Here is a 24,030-nt window from a genome sequence, read left to right as displayed (position 1 = left end):
CAACTTACTCGGCCTGAATTAGGAGTGTCAGCCTCAAAACGCTCACAAGTTGAATTGACCATTAACTCACAGCTGGTAGAGCATGAGTCAGTAAGCCCAGTTCCCATCCTTCCCCATGGGCAGCTTGAAGAGCGTTATGAGAGTGTTGTGGTTTGAGCATATGGTGGGGTTGGGATAGCAGCGAGACCTGCGAGGTCAATCGTTGATTAGCTGTCGTATGCATTCGTCTCATGATCATCAATACAGATGGAATACAGCGAGAATCGGTTGCCCATAGATGAGGGATGAGAGACGAGGAAGGATCGACTTACATTCGCTCCACCAGGTTTCTCGACCCCCTCCTCAACCCAAATAGCTTTCTCACAACCCAGATCCTCGGACCCACTCTGATCTCCTACTCTCCACACCCAATCTACATCGTCACATCCTATATCCTTTAGATTCTGCTTCGAGGAGAGTTCAATATTCCATTGAGGCGAAAAAGGTGAGAGAGTAGTTACGTTGAATCGGTTTGAGGAAGTTAGGGAGGAAAGGAGGGATAAGGCTGTTGGTATATCGGGGTGATCGTCTGTATATGGGAAGACGATCAGCTATAAGGTCTTGGTAAGATTATGAGAGATGAGAGGCTTGTGATTATCGTTCATGGTACAAAGAGATGTATGAACTAACATGGTAGATCTACAATGACAGGTATTCGATCAGCTTGCCTATCTGCTCGTCCCTAATACAGCTGCGAGATTGAACGTGGAGTGACAAACCTATGAATAACAATACATTCTTGGGATGATCGCATACTTCCTCTTCTCCTCCTGGCTGGGTTGACTGATAGTCATATGGAGTGGGATAATTGCCATACCATTGAGGGAATCCCCATTGATGGGCTATATACCGACATGAGCATGAGCAGTGAGCTCAACGTCGCTTGGTCAGGATACAGTTGACAATTAAATCACGTATGATGGAAATTAGACTGCAGACTTACGGTCATCCACCTGAACTGACTCTGGTACGTCGGGTCTCCTACTTATCGCTACTAGGTAAGCTATCACCAGCAATCCCAAGGGGACAGGTAAGATGAACAAGGAGGATAAAGAGGTCGGCCGAGGAGGAGCGGTGAGTCGCATTATGCTGGTAAAGTCGTTCTTGTCTCTGGTCAATCAATTATGTGCAGTGGTTGAGATGAGATGCTATATCAATATCTGGTCTCTCAAGAGGACACCCATGATGGATAGATAGGTCGATGGGATGACGACTGATAGGAGAGATGAGAGATGAGATGATGAAAGAGACAGTCTAAGGATGTTATGGTTAAATACAAAGTTGTCACCTCATATGTGAGGCACCATTCATCCAAGCAAAGCAAACGTTTAAACGTTCATGATCAAGTTGGATAACGAGTCTCCCCATGATCAAATTAGCTTCGACAAGTTACAAAAGTATTGGGATGTAGATATCCGATATTGTTCATATCTACATGTACTATACATACAACTATATCATCCATGGGGAAAAGAGAATCCAGTACATATCTACCCTCTATGCTCTCACAGCGCCCACTAAGCCACCCTTGAAACCCAAACCATAGCCACTCCAACCCTCTTCGTATTCCTCCTCTTCCTCCTCTTCCACTACATGTGAAAGACCTTCATCTGTCCCATCCCATCTCATCGAGCGATCTGCAGTGTCACTCTCCGTCTCGTTCAGATACAGCAAGCAGAATTGCGACTTGTCTTGGATCACTACTGAAGACCCGTCAGGTGCCCAGTGCAATTCACTGGCAGAGAACTCTGATCCTGTCATGGTGTAAAATATAAGACCATCAGCGAGATATTCTACTGACTGATGTCTGCTTCGGGATCCGCTCTATCAACAGAAGGGAAGGGGCTTTCACTTGATAGCCGAAAGGAGTATAGAATCACTCACTTGCAGGTATACCAACACCTTCCATCATCCCCCCTCTCCCGCCAGCTTCCCTACTCTCACTCTCTCCATCGGTATCTTCCTCCTCCCATCCACCACCTTCCTCATCCCACAGATAGACCGCACCAGTCTTACAAGTCACCGCCAGTTTCCTTCCCCGACCCTTACCAGAAGGGCACCATTCCGCACTTCGTATCTGGTTCTCGAAGATCGTACCTGTCAAATGAGATATATCGGGGGATTCGGATCCAGGCGTCTTGAGGAAAGTGTAGATGTGTATTACATTGGGTGAAGATTCCAGTCGTACGAAGACCAACGCCCCGTCTCGATCGAATGATATATGGGATACACCCATGTTCGGGTTGGGTTTACTCAGATCTGGACGTATCGTTGGTATCGATGTTGGCGGTTGGATACGATCGACTTTGTGACACAAACCGAGTCAACCCTTGATCATGCGTAATCGAAGAACACGTAGCTTACACTGTATGATACCCCTCCCTCGTGTGTCTTTCACCCAATCACGAGGTTCTCTCCACACCGTCTAGAAATCCATCTCATCATCAGCTGGCTCGTCCAGATATTAAAGGTGATCATTTGTCACAAGGCAGAAATATACTCGGCTGTCAATCATGATAAGGCTATATACACTCACCACATCTTTCTCTGTAATCCTGCTCCTCCAGCTTAACACCCCAATACATCTCCATCCCTCATGCTCCAAAATTCTGACTTTCCCATCCCATCCACCCAGAGCTAACCACCTTCCGCCAGGCGCCCATGTCACTGTACGTATACCCAGTCCTGGATCTTCTGCGGTTGACATGGGTGAGAATGTAGGTGAGGTGTGGTCGAAATGAGCTAGTATCGGTCCCAGGGGGGAATGAATGTATATCGAGTACTACGTGGAGACGAAAGGTCAGTATCAGATAGTCCAGACGATGGAATAAGGGGGAAGCAACTTGAATGAGCGGGACGGATTAGCTCATGTACTGACAGATAAAGAGCTGTCCCAAGCGGCCAGATACCTCCCACAAGGACTCCAGCTTATACCTTGGACATCGATAGTTGATAGTTGGAAATGCTATGATAATACACAATATGGTAAGATCAGCCATGAGCTGTACTGTTAAGTCTCCGAGACATGTAGCTCACTCTCAGTAAGTTGTAGCTATCAAGGATGTCGTATACTCCTATGTACTCTTTGCCCAGATGTTTCTCTACAATCGCCAGATATCTCTTATCGGGGGAGTATGTATTGCCTATCAAGGTTGGATCAGCTACTTAGCCAATGAGTGGGCTAACTTACAATGGTAAGGTGATTTTGAATTTTGGATCACCTTCGTTTGGCCAGTTGATAAATCGTATATCGACAACTTCAGCTATAAAGGAATACCACCTTCAGCGATGTACTGAGATAAGCGGTATAATTACACTCGCACTATGATCCGACCAAGCCATCACCTGCTTCCCATTCTTACCCCATTCAACCCTCACCAGCCCCTCCATGCCCTGACCTCCTATCCTAGCTACCTTACCTGACTCCCCATCTCCCTCCGATGCCAGCCCAAATACCCAAGCTGTCTTGGTGGTTGACGAGAATACCAGTAGATGTAATCCATCTTCAGACCATTCGACGTAGTCTATTTTGAGACTATCCTCAGTATTCCTGCTTGAAGATGCGGTGTTTGGTAAGTGACATGCCCAGGTTCGTACTATCTGTAGTGAAGCCGTTGATCTGATGATGATCCTGTTCTGGTATAACGTAGCTAGGAAGGTGGTACCTGGAGAATAGCGAACCAGGGAGGCGTGATATAGCTGTGAGAAGTCGTATCCGTCTGACATGGTGGATTATTATATGAGCTAGTATCCGTCCTGCTCTTCGCAGCTGCTCAATTGGAAGTGTACAATACGTCAAGAGTAGAATAAAAGCTAAAAGGATGTGAGAAAGATGCAAGAGATGGATGCAAGATGTTGATGTTCATGTTTTTATTTGGTTCGCATCCGCAAAAGTCATTCACGGTACTGCCACGTGCCAAGAGGAGATAGCGGGATCAGATACGCCACATGCTTGACTCACTTGTTACCGCTTGAAGATAACCCCGAAACTCCGCCGGGGTTGAACCCAAAATGCGCTTCATCCTTCATCCATCATCATCTCATCACTTCATCTCTTGTTTCTCTTCTTCTTCTTGTTCTTTCTTCTTCTTACCCCTCACACGGGTGGAAATGTAATCAATAACATACGAGTATGGCATCAACAGTGAGTCGTCAGAACCATGACTCACCTCAGCACAGCAGCTTACAGCTCATTACGTAGTCAACCCGTGCTCCCACCGCATCCCGACTCGGGCCCACTTCGAGCGGTACCGTCTCATCCTCTGCTCTACCTTCGTTCGATACGAGACAATGGGAAGATGAGTTGGGCAAAGCGGATATATCCAAACAGTGAGTGTATATGCATATCTTCTCTTTTCTTGTTGTATCTGTCGAACCCACCTTCATCCCTGATGAGACTAAATATAATGCAAAGTGGGAATCTCTCCTAAAACAATTGAGGATATATAAAATACTTAGCACCTCTGATCTATCCCTTCACCCTCATCTACACTGTGATCACAATTCGAAGAACAGTATGGCTAACTTTTCGTTCTTGTGGTTCTCAGTGATTTAAACACCCTCGTGTTCGATTATCTCCTCATCGAAGGATATTCAGACGCAGCTGTACAATTCGCTCGAGAGACTGGTCTACCAGCAGATGTGGATCATGAAAAGGTACAGGAACGAATGGAGATTCGTTCAGCTGTCGAAAATGGAAGGGTCGAAGAAGCTGTGAGGAGGGTCAATGAACTGGATCCAGAGGTGAGTTGGTAGATCTTCATTTACCTTTGAGCCCGATTCTCTACTTTAGTTCCAACTTTACAAGACGTTTCCTTCAACAAGACATACTCTCTTCATCTCTTTACACTTGAACACACACCCGCACACCCACCCCAAGGATTTAACACATCATGCACCACGCTTAGCCAGCTCAAAGAGCGCGGCCATGCTGAAGCAACGATACTCACAGACCTGATATGAGGGGTTCTCTCTTTTCTTTGTTCATTCATTTTCATCATTCAGACCTATCTGCTTGTTACGAAATGAAATGATGGCTGACACTGGTACATCTATCGTACAGATACTAGATACCAACCCACCTTTACTATTCCATCTCCACCTCTTACGACTCATCGAGCTCATCCGTCAGGAAGAAATCGACAAGGCCCTTGAATTTGCCACTGCCGAATTAGCTCCTCGAGGCGCAGAGAATCCAGAGTTCCTGATTGAATTGGAGAGGACCATGGCTCTGCTAGCTTTCCCCGATCTCGCCAAATTCGCCGATGATTCAGCTATAACTACTGGAGGTGAGTAATCGCTCGTGGTCAAGTAATAAGTATCGAAAATACTGACCATGTCTTGACCTCGTTCTTCTTAGTACACAGACCAGTCGAACCGATGCCTCTCGAGACCCTCCAACTATTCTCTGAGCCATCCTTCCTCCCCATCATCGCACTAATGAAACGATCGTACCGCATCCAAATATCGCAAGAGCTCAACTCGGCCATACTGGAGAATCAAGGTCACGGGAAAGAAACGAAATTGAACGGATTAGTAAAACTCATGGCGTTTGGTGAGAAGAAATTGGTAGATAATGGCTTGGGACTACCCATCCAGGAGAGAGAAAAGGGTAGGAAATGGGCGAATCAGATTTCATCATCTGCGAGTGGGAACGATGAGGCTGGACAATGAGACATTTAATGAAGAAGAGAAACATCGTGTATCTTGGTTTGGGTTTGAGCAGAAGAAGACACTCATGGTTGTACTATATATTGAAATTCTTGTTTAGGATAGAACCAAACGTTGTAAATATAATGATGATGACTAAAACCAATGTATACAATGACTCATGTTTCAACAATCTCCGCTCATTCGAGTATGCAATACCCAACAATTCAACTGAAGAGGTGAAGTCGAATACGTGACGGTTACAATGCATAAAAACAGACAATGGAATCTACCTCATATCTTCAAATCATTGAATCATCGCAATACTCTACACCTAACCAAATAGCATAGACGCAGCGACATCCACATTCCCACCTGAAGCTTGGAGCAGTTGGATAGCTTGATCACGAGGAGCACCGAGACCGATGAGCTAATATCAGTTGGAAATTAACCAATTGCAAAACGACCTACACACAGGGACCGAATGGATATTTCAAAAGAGCTTTGGAGAAGACAATGTAAGGGAGGGATAAATCAGAACTCACAGTCTTTATATCCTCCTCTTTCACCTTTACCGCTCCACTTCCACTCCCACCTGGTCCAGCACCAGTAGCAGGTCCTCCGCCCGTCTGTCCACTAGTTGACGATGAACCCCCTCCTCCAAGAGCTTGGCCGCTTCCCGGAAATTCCCGCTTGGGTATCGTGGGACTAGCCACACCAGCTCTGACACCTTGACTCGCTGCGTCCCCCAACTCATCCGCCATCTCAGCTTCACCCCTTCTCCTCGCTTTGTCTGGTAGTTCGTGTTCCGCCAGGAAAGGAACTTCGGTATTGTTGATTCGGAGGGTGTTGGTGGAAAGATCGATACAGCATTGATGGCGTTTCTGTGCGGTGGTCAGAGGGGATTAGTCAGTCATGAATAGCACGAGCGGGCGCCAATTGGATCTAATGGGTTGTAGATATATCGAGGAGCTGAATTGAAAGTCCACTCACAAGCATATCCAAACCAAATAACAGATCTACCGCTCTCCCCTCCAACACACTGAACGCACAAGGCAGATGTAATCCGCCAAGCTTGATTTGAGCAGAATGTATACGACCCAAGATCCTGGCTGTGCCTACACCCTCTGCCATACCTGCGAATCGAGTGTCAAGGAGTCGCATTATACTGTGTCACATGTTGATCAGATCCTGCCCTATCACCAAGAAGGAATGACAAGATACTCACCCACAAGCTTCGGCGCATTCAGGTGAGACTGCGCGAGAAGTCAGCCACAAGCTCCTCTTCCTGAGGTCTTTACCAGCTCACTGATGGTAGTCTGCGCTCCCGAATCCACAAATGCTTTGATGGGGTGACCATTGACTTCAACGTTGATATATAACATAGTGACATTGCCGAATGATTCGGGCTGATAGTGAATGTGTCAGCTACTGACGTTAATATAGCTAATGCGATCCCACTCACTGAATATTCCATAGCATGCTGCATATTCTCCATGACACCCTCCATCCGAATAGCTTCCTCGATCTTCTTCTGCGCTTCGATATCATAAGGATCGGCGTTGAGAAGCTAAGTTTCCCGGGTGTCAGCTACCGTTCTTTCTTACAATGCAACAACGACACAATAGGGACAGCTGACGCATGAGCGAAACAACTCACCTCGATCTGACGTTGCTTCTCCGCAGCTGCTGACCGTTGTCTCTGCTGAGCACGGAGGAGAGCTTGTTTGAAACTTTGAGTACCACCTTGAATCGCTTGGTATGTTTCTGGGTCGTTCTGAACTCGGAAGTGACAGTGAGGTCAGCGATTATTTCTGTATACATCGACATGTTATAGATCTGTGTGATAAACATTCACTCACATTCCTCAGATCATTCATTAAACCGGGATTACCCAACGCCTGCAACCTCATCCTCTCGATATCATCATCCGATCCACCCAAGTGCGATATACCGGATGACGGGCCTGAAGCAGGCTGTGAAGATGACGAAGGGGTGGGCTGTGGTCTACGAGGAGAGACGCGTAAGTGTTGACCGTTGACTCGTATCCACATAGCAGTAGCCAATCAATGACTCACTTGGAAGTGAAGAAGACTGTACTTTCATCTCCTGTCAGACCGTAGCTTTCCAATGTACGCTTGACGTCTGTGAGTGGGACACCCGAGTCTGTTGAGAGGAGTAGGGAGGAATGAGGAAGACCGGACTGTGAGGATAGGATGAATAAGCAATGTTAGCTTGAGACGACCTTTCCTCCGTGTGGAGGTGTCAATTCGGAGCAAGCGAGAGGATGAAGAGGGCGAAGGTAGAGTATAGCGAATGATATTGTGGTAAGAATGGGTTCAGGAAGGATTAAAGATAACACTCACTTCAGCTTCGATCAACGCCTGGACATCCTGTATCTCCATGTCGGATGATACTTCGTGCTCGTACACCGTGTCGGGAGCGATGATGGTGAGCTTCATATTGTTTTTGCCGTGCTGTTCTGTGTATCACCTGGCGGATAAGCAGCTTTGAGTGATCAAGATGAGGTGAAGAGAAGGAAAGATGGCAAGATGCATGATGAATGATGATGTATGGGTGATGATTCATGATTGAATGCATTCACCTCCACATCGCACAGTACACCGAGGACACTTGACACGTGGCACACCAGTCATCTCCGTATCCCATTTCAAGGGTGCCACATCTGACTCATATATGCTCCCTCCATATAACACGCACTCACAAACGATCTATACAGTGAGGAAAGGTCATGCTGTAAAGATTTAATCTCTTCTTTCTTCTCTTCTTCTCTTCTTTTCATTCAACATGACACCCGACGACGACGCTTCGACTCTTTATCACTCATAGCTTAGCAGTCTCTCACCGTCAGTGTCCTATCTAATAGGAACGAGATGCGGGTAATGGTGGTTTCATTGAACAAATTTATCGGGTCTTGAGTACGCCTTACTCTATTTTACTATTTTGTGGGTCGGGCGTAATTAGATCATTACGGTACATCTATAATATCTATTATCTACGGGTTATTCGCATGGATAATGTTAATTGACTGTCTATGCTGCGAATGGGCAAATCGCCGAGGAGCTGAATAATGGTTGATCGAGGGAATGATGGTTCGCCAGTGCAGAGTATGTGAGTTGCCATCTGAATTACGGACATGAGCAACATGTCTTGTCACCTTATATCCATAACGTATACGATACATTATCTCTGCCATAAAACAATCCCCCAATCTCTGAACTACTACAACAATACTCGTAACAACTCATGAATCCACAATCAAACCACAATCGTCATCAGTCCCTTCACGTCCAAAACGCCCCATCAATCAACTTCACCTCTTCTGCCCACGCTTCTACACATCCTGACACCCTTAACCTCCCGCAACCCCATCCCATTGTTTCGCACCCTTGACACCATCCCACCATCCCACCCTCGTAGCAACAAACATCTCATCCTTAGGCTTCAACACCGTCTGATGCAAGTTGAGATCGTCCACCGTACCGACCCTCAAAAACCTCGTTCCGGGATACGCATCTGATTTCCTATACATTAACGTCCCGCAGGTCCTGCAGAACCCGTTGGTCATGGTTTTGCCTGACTCGGTGGTCTTGTCCTGAGAGAACGTGGTCAAGTGGTCTTCACCCCTTGAGAAGCGGGTGTGCGAGTCCAGTGTCGTAAAGTTGGTTGCGAACATTGATGCGGTCACTTTACGGCAGTCTACGCAGTTGCACGCAAAGGTGTTGACTAGACCTGGGGATTTGAGGGGCTAGGCGGTGGGTACAAGGGACAAGGGATGTCAGTTGGATTGTCTGGTTCATTCGATTCTCCCTCTTCGCCCTATTCCCCAAGAATGCAGACGGTATAGGAAAACGGAAATGAACAGAGTGAGGTACGGAACACTCGAGATTTAGCGAGGATGGGATACAAAAGACTCACCACTACAAGTTGGACTTTCCCGCAGAAACACGTAGCGGTAGCTTCATCCTCGTTGGACCATCCATCGTGGGTCAGACTGTTGTTGGGTGGGATGAAGCTATCCCCTCTGGACTTCACGTCGGTCGACATTGCAATTCTTGGTTTCATCTCTTAGGAGTGTAGATGCAGTGGTGAGGAAGTTGAAATTGTGAGAACACCACAATAGGAGAGAAGTGCATGATATATAATGATATCCCCTCCCTCAAGGTCATACTTCGTCCAAACCTCTCTTTCGTACTGATTCAATCGTCCCATCCCTTCCTCCACTTGATGTCGTACATGAATGATACATGAACAGCATACGATACATACGTCGGTGTATGACTGATGACTGATTCCAGCAAATGCAGATTTACCAGTTTAACCGATTCACCGATGCGATTCAAAATGATTCATAGTGGAGGTGGTGAACACATCTCACAAGTTTAGTCATACGAATAGGATTGAATTGGTCATCATATCTCTTACAGAGTACTGCAGTCGAATGACACCTTGCATCACCATGCTGATGTAAAATAGCTTCCAGACTGGACGTGACGTGATTCTGACGTCGAGGTGAACAGTGTGCCAAAGACACAGAGAACGACATATAGACCATCATATTGAGCTCAACATCATTATCATTCAGATATCAAGTCCGTCAACATACTAGCATAATCCACATCGAGCCTCTACAACATCACTACCTTCATCATGTCCTCTTCAAGTCTACCCAAAGAGCATAAAGTCTGGTTACTGAAAACCCGACCTAGCGATAGTTCAACTCCCAACGAATTCGAACTTATCACTCGACCTACGCCTACCATCGATGATCTGCAGAAAGGCCAGGTATTAATCAAGAATACTTCGTTCGGGAATGATCCCGCTCAGAGAGTATGGATGGACGGGAGTATCGATCCTGTGGGTCATATCTCTGCTTCACTAATACACTGGATATCATTGCCTCTGACATGATGAAATCGTGTAGCACTTCGTATTGCTAACCACCGAAGTGATGTTTCGCAGAGACGACTCTACGTCCCACCTATACTCAAAGGACAGCCCGTCCGAGCTTCAGCAATGGGTACCGTTGTCCTTTCCAAGTCTGATGTATGGAAAGAGGGAGATAAGGTATACAGCGAAGGAGACTGGGCGGAATACTCGGTTGTACAAGATTCAGGTCCCTTGACTGGCAAGGAGATGTAAGTGATAACATGTCATACAGTCATACATCTCTCTTCCTGTCATTGGTCAACCATGTTTCAGCATGTTGTACTTTGACGCGTTTAGCTGACATTTGCTGTACATCTTGGTTGATACTATAAGCCACATCAAAGGTCAATCAGAGTACATCACCAATTCGATCCTCGGCCTGACGGGACAGACTGCTTGGGTTGGGGTCTTCAAGGAGATGGAACTGAAGCCTGAACATGTACTCGTTGTGTCCGGTGCAGCTGGGTGTGTGGACATGATTTCGACCATCAGGGGAATATTAGATCCCAATTCATCAGAGTTTGTGAGCTGATTCGAGATCGTTGGGATAGTGCCGTCGGATCCACTGTCATCCAAATTGCCAAGAAAGTGATAGGGGTAAAGACCATCATTGGCATTGCGGGTGGAAAAGAGAAATGCGATTGGTTAGTTATGTGTCCCCGCTTCTACTCGAGTATGGCTGTCGGCGGTTGCGTTGATAACCCCTTTGATCTTCTGATAGGGTCAAGTCCATCGGAGCAGACGATTGTGTAGATTACAAGGTGAGTATTGTGCTGTTTTCTTGGCTTAGGTTATAAGGACTTCCAATTACACTTGGCTGACCTATCTCCTCAACCCACTTAGGACTCCGAATACCCCGAACACCTGAAAACGCTCTTGCCGGATTACGCAGATAGATTCTTCGATAATGTGGGTGGGGAGATTCTGGATACCATGTTGACTCTGGTGAAAAGACATGGACACGTCACGGTATGCGGGGCTATCTCAGGTGCGTGGATAGTGCTTGAATGGGATCTATCGCCAATTTCATCGACCGGATAGATACAGTTATAAGGACGGAAATGATCTTTCATTTTTGATTCTGGACTGTAATTCGAGCGCAAGTACTGATGAAATCCTCCCGCTCAATAGGTTACAACGGAGAAGGATTGACGCTGAAACACTGGGGGGAGATCATCTACAACAGAATAACTATCAAAGGTGAGTTGTTGCAACACGGATGCTGAGAGACCAAACGACATTGCGGATCGGTGTCAGTTTGCTGATTGAATTTCGTTGTTGTTAAAGGCATGTTGATTCTCGATCACGCTTCGGCGCTTGACCAGGCCGTCTCGGATCTTACCCGGTGGGTCAGTGATGGCACGATCAGTAATACCGAGAGTGAGACGGTCGTAGAAGGTAAATTCGAGGACATCCCGAAGATCTACAATAGATTGTTCAGCGGGCAGAACAAGGGGAAACTCATCACCAAGTTGATAGATGTATGAGGGTGAGAGGTGGATGATGTTGATCGTCCGTGTTTCTACTCCGTTGATCAGGTTGAATGAAATCATATAGATTATATTCGGTTTCGTCTAGATTTAGCATCCTCATACTGTAGCGCTTGCCGTGCCAGTATGAAGCGGAATAGAACGAAGACGACGAACTTGTTCAGTGTTCACTCCAAGCTCATGGGCTGACTCGCTGCATGCAATCTTACACTCCCGCGGCCACCATCTCTCAATCGGCGTAGACATAACGGTTGAGTGAAACTCTGGCATTCTTACCCGATCTTTCACTCGGTCCGAGAGATCAAACCACAAAAGGCACAACCGTGGCTGGGCGTAGAGCTAAATTTATCCTCGCCTCGTCTCCTTGACGCCCATCCCAGCTCGATCGAAAATGAATTTACTGTAACTCCATTGGGCCTAGCGTCGAACGGAGATGACCGATCCAACCTGAATCGAGGTTTTTAGAGAGTATTTCACCCTAGAATAAGTACTTCGGGATCAATGTTGCTGAGTTCCCGAATTGACGGACAAGGAGGAGCAGGCAATGAAAAATGGTGTCTTGTCTACTTTGATCAGTTGATGCCTCATTTCCCTGTATCGTTAAGGGCATAGTCGTAGGACTGAAGATGAAAGTCCGACATTACTCCCGTGAATGGGCGGAAACGGTGGGCAAAGTGAAGAATTAGGGGGGTGATCCAGCCTATATCTCTTGCCCCGCAGCTCATGTAAATCATGAGGGTCTTATCTCTGTGTTGGTGTTGCTTCTTATCTCTTTCTCCAGTCGATCCTACCACTCGAGAACTCTCCTGCCTCGCCTCTCTTTGCGCCTCTTGTTTCACTGATCAACGACACTTATCGCTCCCAGCAGAACTCTCTGGACTCAACTTACAAACTCATTTCCGCCAGCGATCAAGTTGTCGGCTCAACACTCAACATGTCCGCTATCACGCCCTCTTCTCCTCCAGTGTACGACGATGATAAGATCCTCCCCGTCGGTGCTGCAACTGCGAATGTGGATGAAGATCCAGGATTCGCTAAAGATGATGTACGAGTGGATGTCCATACGAATCTCTGTGAGTGATCTGCCCACGCTTCCACATAATCTCACCCGGTCTGTGACGCAAATCCCACTCGCCCTTATCTTTGTGCCAGAGAGAGACTGGGTGCTGATGTCGGACTGTTGACATTCAGACGACGGTGTCCAACGTAAGATGGAGCAACGACATATGCAGATGATCGCTCTGGCCGGTACACTCGGTACTGGTCTGTTCCTCGGAAGTGGAAAGACCATCGCTCACGGTGGGCCCGTCGGATCGTTATTGGCCTTTGTCCTGACCGGATCTATCGCGTACTCGATGTGTGAGTATACCATCTGACATCCTCGCCTCTCATTCTTGGCCAAGTCGTAACCTCATACGACATCTCGTCTCACATGTGCCCTCTCGTACATCACCGCTGACATCAGTTTCCTCCTCTTAGTGGTCTGCGTGGGTGAGATGGCAGTCTACGCCCCGATCTCAGGAGGGTACATCCATTTTATCGAGAGATGGTTGAACCCCTCTGTAGGTTTTGCGGTCGGCTGGCAAGTCTGCTTCCAATATTGTTTGTTCTTGCCTTCCGAGGTTATTGCCGCGTCTATCTTGATTTCGTATTGGGACAAGTGTGAGTGATCCTCCAGACCCTTGTCAGACTGGGATACTGAGACGTGAGCTGATGGTCATGGGATGATTATGTGTGATCAGCTTTCACTGTCCCTCATCAAGCTGGGTATATGATTGCTCTGGCTTTTGGTGCTGCTGCGATTGTGAGTGATGCGTGTCGCTATAACACCGAGATCATCCGCTAATAGTGTATCGTTGATGATAGAACTTCTTCGGTGTGAGATGGTTCGGTGAATCCGAAGTAAGTGATCGTGATCCTAACACATCTGTCACATAATTGACATGACCCTTGCTTTCCAGTTCTTCTTCGCATTTATCAAGAGTGAGTCGGCTTGTCGATCTCACCCACTCAGTCAGTCAGTCAGGGTGCTGATTCAATGCACAACTCTGCCAGTCGCGCTGGTCATAGGCCTCATCATTGCCGGTATAGTCGTCGACCTAGGAGGAGGACCAAGCGGCGATCGAATCGGCTTTCGATACTGGAAAGACCCCGGAGCGTTCGCAGAATACCATTTCGCCGGAGACTTAGGCAAATTCCTAGGGTTCTTCACCAACCTGCTTCAAGCTGCTGGGTCTTTTGCCGGTATCGAGTCTATCGCTGTTGCCGCTGCGGAAGTCAAGAACCCCAGAGTAGCTCTGACAAAAGCTATCAAGCGATTGTTCTGGAGAATCACCATTTTCTATATCCTCTTGATCTTCGTAGTTGGCTTGTTGGTTCCTTATACCGATTCTTCACTCCTTCAATCGACTGGTACTGCCGCTTCCTCTCCCTTTGTCATCGCATTCCAACGGGCCGGTATCAAAGCTCTACCCAGTATCATCAACGCTGCGGTCCTCACTTCTGCCTTCTCAGCTGGCAGTTCCCTGATGTACTCTGTCAGTAGGATGTTGTATGGTCTGTCTCTTAGGGGATACGCTCCGAGGGTTTTGGCGAGAACTACCAAAAAGGGATTACCGATCGTGTCGCTCAGCTTCGTGACGTTGTTTTATGCGCTGTCGTTCATGACGCTCAGTAAAGGTGCTTCGACCGTGTTGAACTGGTTGTCGAACTTGAATGCTTTGTGAGTTGACTTTCGGGTTTGGTATTACTCTTTCTGTGAGATTCGACCGAATGTCATACGATTGTTGAGGTCTATGATGCTGACTTTGAGATCATACTTGTAGGATCGGATATATCACATGGGGTACCATCGCCATCACCTACTTGCGATTCAAGAAAGGCCTAGCTGCTCAAGGTATCGACCGAAAGTCATTACAGTGGGTATTCGTTCTCCCATATCTCTCTTCCCTCTTCTATCTCAGCGATCCCACATCGTCTGCGTCAACTGCATGCCATGTATCAAACTGATACTGATATGTCTATCTCACTTTAGTTACTGGAACAGAATGCAGCCCTGGCCCGCATACTGGGTTATCTTCTGGTCCGGTATCATAATCCTCTTCAACGGCTGGGAAGTATTCACCAAAGGTCATTGGAACTCCTCCGACTTCGTCATCGCCTACATCACCATCCCCGTCTTCTCGGTGCTCATCCTGGGATACTGGATTGTCAAACGACCTAGACATCTCAAGATTGACGAGTTGGACATGTTCTCCAATATCCCATCCGACGAGGAGGTCTCGTACGATGAGCCGCCGCCTAAGAACTTTGGTGTCAAGGTGGTTAACTTCTTGTTCACCTAGAGACTGTCGTGCGGTGCGTTTGACACGCGATCGTGCGTGTGTGTGGGTGGGTTTGAAGGGCGTGAAGTGAGGCGTCGTGGTGGTTAGCAGCAGTTCAGGAATTGTAACGAGGTTTGGCGGAAGGGGGAGAAAGAGAAAGGGGGCAGGAGATAATATGTGGGATCTGCGTTTAGGCTAGCTAGTGATTCTTAAGTTGTCGTTTTTGTTTTGTTTGTAAGTAGTGTAGTTTATGTTTGAGTAGTTCAAGCAAAGGAAAAGAGAGAGAGGGTCACAGCTAGGAAGATTGTCAGGAATTAGATTATGTATACATGCTCTTGCACCTTGCATCCATACACAGCTGCCGAAAGGCACATTGGTACAGAATTTATCACATAATTTACAAGACGACCTTTCCCTTCACCGTCTTTCCTTACTGTCCGTGTCTTTGAACTAAAGTAGAAATTCCTCCCTTGCTAATACACTCGTGCAGCTCTGACTGGTGACAATCCTTTCTCGACATTCCTCTGTGTAAGATTACTATTCGTCAATGAATTCGAGCTGGACCCAGATAACAGTTTCTTCGATTCCCATAATCCGCATATATGTCTATGAATGAAAGGGATATGGCATTATCAGCTCAGATGACATTGTGACGATGGGAGTTGAGAGTTGAGGTTGGAAGGTGTATCTGGTGAATCATCGAAGCTGGTGGAACTCTCCACTCACTTCTTCCCGTTCCCTGCCCGCTCTTCTCCAACTCTGCATTCCCTCGAACAGAAAGTCAATCCGCATTTCCTACATTCCGGAAAATTCACACCCTGCATCCCGCATACCCCACATGTGACATGCTTCGTCAACGCACTGGACAACTCCGCTTTGGCCAGTTCCGGGTCGATGGGGTTGATCTGTTGGTCTGAAGAAGGTTCGAAAGGTAATGCTCGTCTTGCGGGTGTTGAGGATCCGGTATTTGATCTGAGGGGACGGAGAGTACCGAATTGAGGGGATGAGGCTACGGCACGGAGGGTGTTGGTAGGTGAGGTTGATATTTCGGGGTGGTTACGTTTGGGCATTATCCCGTAATACTGATGGGGCACTATGGTCATTTGTGATTGCTGAGAAACGCCGAATGCGGGTGATGAAGAAAGTGAGCCTGATGGGATGGGTTGGATACTGTCGGCCGGAGGTGATAACTTCCATCCATCAAGTGATGGATACCTTGCCACCTCCTCTTGTCCTTGTTCCTCCAAAGCTTCAGTCAGATCAGCCATTGACTTGGCGTGAACTCTCCTCAACGTCGACATGGCATCTTCACTCTCCCTCTCGCTCAACCTCACAGTGACAGGCTCGAATTGATCATCAGTGATTGAGCTTAAGGAAGCCATTGACGCAGAAGATTTGATAGGTGTTGAGAGTATTCTCGGAGCCGAGAGGGAAGTGACGGATGATGTCGAGTGTTTTCGTCCGTGAGTCGTCAAAGATGGTTTCCGTGGAGATTTGGTCTGCTTAGGTGGGATCTTTGGAGGTGATAGGTGAGTATCGGGGAATGGGAAACCATTCATCGTATCTTCATCTTTTGGGGAGGAAGTGATGATATCGAGTCTCTTGGCTGCTTGTCTGATCAAATCGTCGGCCACTTCATACCCTGTTGGTGGATTGGAGATAACATTCTTGAAGTATATTTCAACTTCCAAGTCTTGCGATGTCATTGCGAGCTGGTCACATAGTAGATCAGACGTTAGTCCATCTGTCCATCCCAAAATATCGAAACGATGGAAGTGATTTCGTACAAACACTTGATGAAAGGCTCAAAGGAGCACATGACTTACAATATAATTGATAATGATATCCACTCCTCCTCTGAGCCTATCGATCTCTTTCATATCCACTCCCACATCCTTCTCTTCCCGTTTCAGCAGATCCAAGAGCTTGATCTTGGAAGCTACGACATGACCCAACTTCCACACGTTCCTTCCCTTTTCAGTCTCGTTCCTTGGACGTAAGATGGCAGGGAGGGTTGATAGCGATATGGGTGGGAGTGCGACGGGATCGTGCGATTGGATATGACCGTGCCGATAGAGTTTGAGAAGGGGTTGCAGAAGGTTGTACTGGGAATGGGAGATTAGTCAGTATTCCGATGTGACTACGAAGGACGGAGAAGAGAGATCCGACTCAGAGCCAGGATGGAATATACATTGGTATAGCGGAAAGGGATTACACTCACCATAGTTTGCAAGACCTCCAGATCCTTCGCTGCATCCTCGATATCCTGATTTTGATCCTGATTAAACGGATCATCAACCAACGCATCACCTGGGGTCTTGAGCATCGTTGATTCCGATGTCCGACCGGAGGTAGAACTCGGGTTGGATCCAGCTTTAGGTGGGCAGATGGTATCTGTCGAATCTGACAGGTCGATAGGAGGGGTATTTTCAGGCTTGTGAAGACAATGATCTGATTCAGTGATGGTCATTGACGTATCTTGACGATTCACCCTTTCTCGCCCAAGCCCTTTGTGTTTATTCTTCGGATCGAAGGATAGGATCTCCTCTGTATCTATCGATCCCTCTCTACCATATCTCCGATCTTGACCTTGGCCATGAGCAACTATCTCAACAGGTTCTTGTTGAGCCTGCTCCCTGGACTTTTGCCTTCTCCTCGATTCCTTCTCCCGCTCCATCTCGACCTGCACCAGCCAGCTCAAACCCAGTACGAACCATGCTCCAGCGACTCCCATGGACTTTGCGTCTCTCACTGCCCGTTTCCCATCTTTGGGTATCTGCCAACCCGAAGCGACTAGATCTGCTGTGGTCCTTCTGGATGGTATAGGTCGGATGGAAGGGATGGTGTGAGAGGTAGAAGATGAAGCGGGAGTGGAAGCGGAAGCAGGGGATCCAAAGAATCGACCGAGTATTCTGGATGATATCGTTGATGAAGTGTTGGCATGGTCGTGAGGTGGGATACGTGAATCTTGTTGAGGGTGATGGGGGTGATGGTGGAAATCATGTTGTTCATGTTCCGTCAAGGATGATCCCCTGATGAGCAAATTGCCCAGAGCTAGACATGCTGAAGGTGAACAAAAAGGTGGTAGGGCAGCTTGGGTGTATAGTCTGATAGCTAGTTCTGGATGGTGGGATATCAATGCGGTCTATGATAAAATTTCAAGATATCAGTTCCAATCTTGAGTCTACAGCATGTAACTATGTGACCCACCTGAGCATCCCACATCAAGCTCTCCTCGTCCACTTCACCGACACCCTGCTCCTCATCCCTTCCCCCCTCTCCTTCGTCTTCTTCTTCTTCATCATCATCCTCGTCATCATCATCATCTTCCTCTTCAAAGGATTTCTTCGGCGCAGATGATATACCTATGAGCGCGAATAGGTTGGCGAATGAACCTTTGAGTCTTAGGCTTGAATAGGTGTTCGAGCTGGATGAGATGGATGGCTGAGTGTTTCGTGAGGATGAAGCTGAGGAGGGTTGGTTATCAGGTGCGGATGTGAGCATTGGGTGGGTGGTGTCAAGGGTTTAGGTGTGAGGAAATACAATTGTATAATGCAGCGATCCCTCTCTCTCGCTTGATAGATGAGATGAGCAGTTGAGATGCAACTAAGTGACTGATGAAGATGATGTTTATGATCAAGTATTGTACAGTACTACATATTATTCACCTACTGCAACCTATTTATACTGCAATCATATCCCCACTTTAAATTCAAAATCAAACGTTTATCTCTCGTTATCAATTCGTCATCAAATCATATCATCTCATTCCATTCAAACCATATCACACGACCATTCTTATACTTATACTCTTTACTTCCGATAAGATGAACCTGAAGGGTACAAGGGTCTCCAGAAGCGGAGAACAATACAGGTGTTTGCTTTACACCCTTGATCCCTTATCCCTTGATACTGCTATGTACTGCCAATATGCATGTGCACAGGTACAACGACAGGTACAACCGCTCATCCTGCAGCCACAGCTTACGAGCCCAAATACCTATCCCAAAATCCTATCGTCCCATTATGCGCAGGTTCATCCTCTCGAGATAACCCTAACAACCTTGTGACAAGCGAGAATAGCTCGAGGTTTGGGAAGCCTAGAGTAGTCGACATTAAGAGTTAGCGGTGGAAGTCTCTAACGGGATGATCTGAGGACTACTCTACCTACTCTTCAATATGGCCGGCTCAACCGTCTCATAAACCTCGGCAGAAGCTCTCTCCTTGATCAACATTACAAACGGTCCCTTGCCAAAGAAGATCGCTTGCATCTCGGGAAATAGGTTGTCTAAGCGAAGGGGTGCGTCAATTCGATATAACTTACATGGGAGAGAAGCACCCACCATAACCATGATTACCCTTTGGCTGATAATCACCCTGAAACATCACTTCATGCTCGTGCTAAATCAACCCAATGGCATTTATATCAGCGTCAGCGGCAGCGGCAATGCCAGTACTAGTCTAGACTTACATGATCGGTAATTGCCCAACCTATCGTGGGGACTACATAGATGGGTGCGATTCTATGACCATGGTTGAAATGCCATCTCTCAGGCATGGTCTCGTGGGTGTATCTGGCATTGTGTACAGCGTCAGTTGGCAGTCAGACTACTGATATTATACGTTGCACTCACACTGCGAAAGTGCCGTTGGACGACTCAGCGGCTTCTAGAAGGATGTTCAGATAGTTCTCTGAATCTACTCCCTCTTTGAACCGCAGTCCGACAGATGGCCAGCCTATATAACATGCTTGATCAGCACAAATTGACGGTCACGATGATGTCCACTGACCATCCTTGTGTTCAATCGCGTCCACACCTTCTTCGCCTAGTATATCGTCGAGGTAGATGATCCGATCATTACTGGTTTCCGCCATGCCTACCAGCATATTCATGATTAGCTCCACCAACACCCCCAAACAGAGGTGGAAATTTGAATCAGCAGCTCACCATGATCAGAAACGATAACTACATTTACTATACCATCCAGGTTTCTCTGCCTCAACCCTTCCAACAGCTCGCCAATCATCCCATCACATAATGCTATACTATCATTAACCCCTTTTGAGTCCGGACCACCGCGATGTCCTGATTGATCTATCTCTGGGAAATAGGAAGCTATGAATTGGGGTCGGTCGGAAAGGGGGAGGTCGAGGTAAGATAGGATCTGGGTTACTTTCTTGGAAGGCGAGAGTTTCTGAATGGACAATGAATAAATCAGCACAGCAGCACACTAATCTATAGATAGTATCTGGATAATGCCCCAGTAAGATGATCACGATGACACAAGCCAATTGGATAGGTTGGTTGGGCATGTCATGTCAAGGCGTACTACTCACTCGATAAGGTACAAAGTAGGATGGAGCAATACCATGTGAAGTCACCGGAGGACCTGGCCTAAGGTATCGGATCAGCTGAGGTTCACGTCACTATACCAGCTTGATAAATTTAAAAGTATCGCCTACCACATGATAACAGCGCTTTTCATCTTCATCCTCTCTACGAAACTCCATATAGGTTCACCCCACCACCAATTCGAATCCCAACTCTTATCTTCTTCGGTATATACGAATTGCGCGCCTGTGTTCTTTTCATCTTTCTTCGTTTTTGTATCAGTCGTTGTCTCGTCTTCTATACTATCTATTAGATTCCCACTTCTCATATCCGGTGTTTCATCTATAATTCCAATATCTAACCCATCTATATCTCTATCATCTCTAATCTGTATATCCGCTTCATCCCCTCCATCCTCTCTAATTTCTTTCGCAATTACACCCCCAAACAACGGATCCCAAAAATTATTAGCCACAATCCCATGAGACTCAGGATGTAACCCCGTCATTATACTCCAATGATTCGGGAACGTCAAAGTAGGAAATACAGGTCTCATCGATTCCGCTCGTATCCCGTCGTCCATCCGTGCGAGATTCAGTATGTTCGGTAAGAGGTTGGAATGCGAGGTAAGGTAGGATGGTCTGAACCCGTCTAGGGAGATTAGGAGGACGGTGGGGTGGTATGTATGTGTGCCGTTTGAGAGAGTCGGTATGGGGTGGTACAAAGATGGTCGGTGGGTTAGGAAGGAGAAGAGAAGGAGGATGGGAGGGATGGAGAGGAGGTAGAGAAGGGGTTTGGGGAGCTAGATAGTTTGGAAGATATAGATATCGGTCAGAAGACGTGGTCGTGTATGAACGCATACTTTAGTAAATTCATGAATGACTTGGACTCACCTCGACACCTAGTATTTTTACTCTCCCCTGTTTCCTCTTCCCATCATCGACAATCAACGGTTTCAAGTTCCTCTTCACATTCTGTTCCCCTAACAACCCTTCCCGCTCACCGGGCAGATTCGCCAGCTCGTCTCCCCGGTAATCACCAACATCCTCACTATATTGCTCCGTGTCGATATCGTCTTGATGATGAACTACCAAGTCATCCTCCGAGCTCGATACGCTCGAACGCCTGGACCCACCTCCCTGTTCTACGAGCGGTGTTGGTGTTTTCTGTTTGCCCTTTGCTTTGAGCTTTGGGTAAGTGTTCATGTCGTTGTGCCGGGTCTGGAACAGGGGTGTTTGGTATTGACTTCAACCAAATGCCAGGTTCAACTTAGTTGATCAGATGATCTTCCCAAGTATATTCTGAGTAGTCATAGGTCGAAGAGAGATCCGGCAGTTGGGTTGGGTGGACATGAAAGATGCGACAAAGTGGAGGGTCATCAGGGGTCGATATTTGTAATAACTCATTAACGGGATCAAAGAACACCCGATTGCAAGATAGGAATGGATCGTAATGACGATTACGGTTGGGGTTAATCACCATCAGAGTCGCGTACTCGTAGGATCGTCGTTGCTCCCACCAACTTGTTTTCATCATCAATCATTTCATTCCCATCCACCCATTATTTCCTCTCTTCATCATTCAAGCTGCACATAACCCATCTCAAGACACCAAGAGCAGGAAATCCCACCTCTCTACCACCAGCACACTCTTTATCGATTTCCACTCCTCTAGGGGCAATCACAGTTCATCAACATGGCCCCACGACCCACCCTCCTCCTGATCCTTTCACTCGCCCTCGTCCTCGCCCTCCCAATCCTCGCTTCCTCCGGCGACCGTAATCCCACATTTCAGCATTGTCTCAAAGGCTGTCAACTGACCTACTGCGAGCCCCATCAACCTCCCCTCCCTGGGTATTTGAGGGCATTCGGATGGACTTGTAAAGAGAATTGCGCGTATGAATGCGGACATACGTTTACGGATCATATCAGACCGGGGAGCAAGGCGCACCAGTGTAAGTTTAATGCACGAATCACGAGCGAAGCGAGGGATGAGTGTTGTGGTACTTTGACTATGATGTCGTGATGGTGCTCTCGACCTGTTATGGTGTCATTCTCCTTCTATAATGCTATCCTTGCATGATCATCTCCGTTGCCGTTTCATTCCAGTCTTGCTTTAACCAACGATCATTACACTGACTACCTCGTATAACACATATAGTCTACGGCAAATGGGCGTTCTACCGCCTCGGACCATTCCAAGAACCCTTCTCTATCCTCATGTCGCTCGGTAACCTGTACGTGAACCTCAAAGGGTTAGAGCAGCTCCGACGAAGAGTACGCAAAGAGAATGGAATGAGGAGCTGGTTGACTTCGCTGGGTTGGGTCCAGGTCAACACTTGGATATGGAGTTCGGTATTTCATGCTAGGGGTGGGTCATTCCTCTCACTCATACTATCTCATCTCGTATCTCATCCTTCCCCCATAATGTAGACCATACTGACCTCGAGGATGTACTTAGACACACCAACAACCGAACGTCTAGATTACTTCTCCGCAACCCTTACCATCTCCTTCACCCTCCTCTACACCCTCATCCGTATCTTCCATCTTCGCACCCCCATGTCCTCTTCTCGTCTCCTAATCCCCATCGCGGCAATCCTAGCTTTCATAGTTTTAGGACACTTCACCTACCTCCTATCCTTCCCTCTTGGATCATTCCCATACGGCTATCACACGAAATTCAACCTCGTCCTCGCCTCCATACATAACCTCCTCTGGATCGCCTGGACCCTATCTTTCAAATACCCCTATCCGCGTATGACCCTTCTAGGCAAGACGTACTCTTTCCCCAAACCATACCCACCACATGAACCATTACAACAAAATCCAAAACCAAAGGAATGGCAGACACCCATGATCTTGGTGTTTCTAACGACATGCGCAATGGGATTTGAACTATTCGACTTTTCCCCAGTGTTTAGAGTTATCGATGCTCATTCGTTGTGGCACGCTAGTACCATACCACTTACTATTGCGTGGTGGCATTTCATGGTGGAAGATACGATCGAGCTGGAGGGGACCATGTTATCTGCCAGGTCTAGACCTTTGACGCAAAGTGGTAATGCGGGTGAGAAAGGGGAAGGAGTGGAAGGGGAAGGGGAATTGGAGGTGCCTAGAACACCCAATTTCATTCAGATCGCTTCAACGCCTAAGCTCTCCAAGGGGTTGAGTCCGGGTAGGAGCCCAAAGGTCGATAAGCCAGAGTGAGTTGGAGGAATCAAGGTCGGGACAGATTGGACAAGCAA

General features: G+C 47.2%; 9 protein-coding genes across 9 annotated transcripts; 4 read left to right on the top strand and 5 right to left on the bottom strand.

Annotated features, from left to right (window-relative positions):
• Positions 1 to 4: 4 nt before the first annotated feature.
• Positions 5 to 1,124, bottom strand: I302_102503 (uncharacterized protein; the record flags this gene model as incomplete). The annotated part of the gene is made up of 5 exons (XM_065869491.1): positions 5 to 13; positions 71 to 187; positions 312 to 568; positions 759 to 881; positions 983 to 1,124. The coding sequence occupies 5 exons, from the start codon at positions 1,122 to 1,124 to the stop codon at positions 5 to 7; spliced, it is 648 nt and encodes a 215-aa protein (XP_065725563.1).
• Positions 1,125 to 1,536: 412 nt separating this feature from the next.
• I302_102502 (uncharacterized protein) lies at positions 1,537 to 3,765 on the bottom strand (the record flags this gene model as incomplete). Its single annotated transcript, XM_065869490.1, has 8 exons — positions 1,537 to 1,793; positions 1,924 to 2,343; positions 2,404 to 2,464; positions 2,576 to 2,821; positions 2,918 to 3,004; positions 3,076 to 3,182; positions 3,230 to 3,302; positions 3,355 to 3,765. The coding sequence occupies 8 exons, from the start codon at positions 3,763 to 3,765 to the stop codon at positions 1,537 to 1,539; spliced, it is 1,662 nt and encodes a 553-aa protein (XP_065725562.1).
• Positions 3,766 to 4,171: 406 nt separating this feature from the next.
• I302_102501 (uncharacterized protein) lies at positions 4,172 to 5,712 on the top strand (the record flags this gene model as incomplete). Its single annotated transcript, XM_019187872.1, has 5 exons — positions 4,172 to 4,183; positions 4,241 to 4,368; positions 4,587 to 4,782; positions 5,102 to 5,327; positions 5,399 to 5,712. The coding sequence occupies 5 exons, from the start codon at positions 4,172 to 4,174 to the stop codon at positions 5,710 to 5,712; spliced, it is 876 nt and encodes a 291-aa protein (XP_019050750.1).
• Positions 5,713 to 9,060: 3,348 nt separating this feature from the next.
• I302_102499 (uncharacterized protein) lies at positions 9,061 to 9,755 on the bottom strand (the record flags this gene model as incomplete). Its single annotated transcript, XM_019187870.1, has 2 exons — positions 9,061 to 9,456; positions 9,627 to 9,755. 2 exons carry the CDS (start codon positions 9,753 to 9,755, stop codon positions 9,061 to 9,063), a joined length of 525 nt encoding a protein of 174 aa, XP_019050748.1.
• Positions 9,756 to 10,358: 603 nt separating this feature from the next.
• I302_102498 (uncharacterized protein) lies at positions 10,359 to 12,124 on the top strand (the record flags this gene model as incomplete). The annotated part of the gene is made up of 8 exons (XM_019187869.1): positions 10,359 to 10,565; positions 10,671 to 10,846; positions 10,971 to 11,102; positions 11,189 to 11,281; positions 11,359 to 11,398; positions 11,481 to 11,625; positions 11,769 to 11,837; positions 11,925 to 12,124. The coding sequence occupies 8 exons, from the start codon at positions 10,359 to 10,361 to the stop codon at positions 12,122 to 12,124; spliced, it is 1,062 nt and encodes a 353-aa protein (XP_019050747.1).
• Positions 12,125 to 13,061: 937 nt separating this feature from the next.
• Positions 13,062 to 15,471, top strand: I302_102497 (uncharacterized protein; the record flags this gene model as incomplete). Its single annotated transcript, XM_019187868.1, has 9 exons — positions 13,062 to 13,200; positions 13,319 to 13,486; positions 13,607 to 13,789; positions 13,870 to 13,931; positions 13,994 to 14,029; positions 14,089 to 14,110; positions 14,183 to 14,849; positions 14,953 to 15,045; positions 15,162 to 15,471. 9 exons carry the CDS (start codon positions 13,062 to 13,064, stop codon positions 15,469 to 15,471), a joined length of 1,680 nt encoding a protein of 559 aa, XP_019050746.1.
• Positions 15,472 to 15,923: 452 nt separating this feature from the next.
• On the bottom strand, positions 15,924 to 18,954 carry I302_102496 (uncharacterized protein; the record flags this gene model as incomplete). Its single annotated transcript, XM_065869489.1, has 5 exons — positions 15,924 to 16,056; positions 16,177 to 17,162; positions 17,277 to 17,555; positions 17,672 to 18,595; positions 18,661 to 18,954. The coding sequence occupies 5 exons, from the start codon at positions 18,952 to 18,954 to the stop codon at positions 15,924 to 15,926; spliced, it is 2,616 nt and encodes an 871-aa protein (XP_065725561.1).
• A 480-nt stretch (positions 18,955 to 19,434) lies between these two features.
• I302_102495 (uncharacterized protein) lies at positions 19,435 to 21,988 on the bottom strand (the record flags this gene model as incomplete). Its single annotated transcript, XM_019187866.1, has 10 exons — positions 19,435 to 19,550; positions 19,622 to 19,738; positions 19,794 to 19,851; positions 19,922 to 20,024; positions 20,085 to 20,187; positions 20,242 to 20,328; positions 20,400 to 20,646; positions 20,789 to 20,846; positions 20,915 to 21,585; positions 21,677 to 21,988. 10 exons carry the CDS (start codon positions 21,986 to 21,988, stop codon positions 19,435 to 19,437), a joined length of 1,872 nt encoding a protein of 623 aa, XP_019050744.1.
• Positions 21,989 to 22,478: 490 nt separating this feature from the next.
• Positions 22,479 to 23,992, top strand: I302_102494 (uncharacterized protein; the record flags this gene model as incomplete). Its single annotated transcript, XM_019187865.1, has 3 exons — positions 22,479 to 22,737; positions 22,944 to 23,153; positions 23,244 to 23,992. 3 exons carry the CDS (start codon positions 22,479 to 22,481, stop codon positions 23,990 to 23,992), a joined length of 1,218 nt encoding a protein of 405 aa, XP_019050743.1.
• Between the last annotated feature and the right edge of the window lie 38 nt (positions 23,993 to 24,030).

This window comes from Kwoniella bestiolae, chromosome 1 (assembly GCF_000512585.2).
Source record: "Kwoniella bestiolae CBS 10118 chromosome 1, complete sequence".
Classification (NCBI taxonomy): Eukaryota; Fungi; Basidiomycota; class Tremellomycetes; order Tremellales; family Cryptococcaceae; genus Kwoniella; species Kwoniella bestiolae.
Note: the sequence above shows the minus strand (reverse complement) of the source record. Positions and strands in the feature narration are given on the sequence as shown.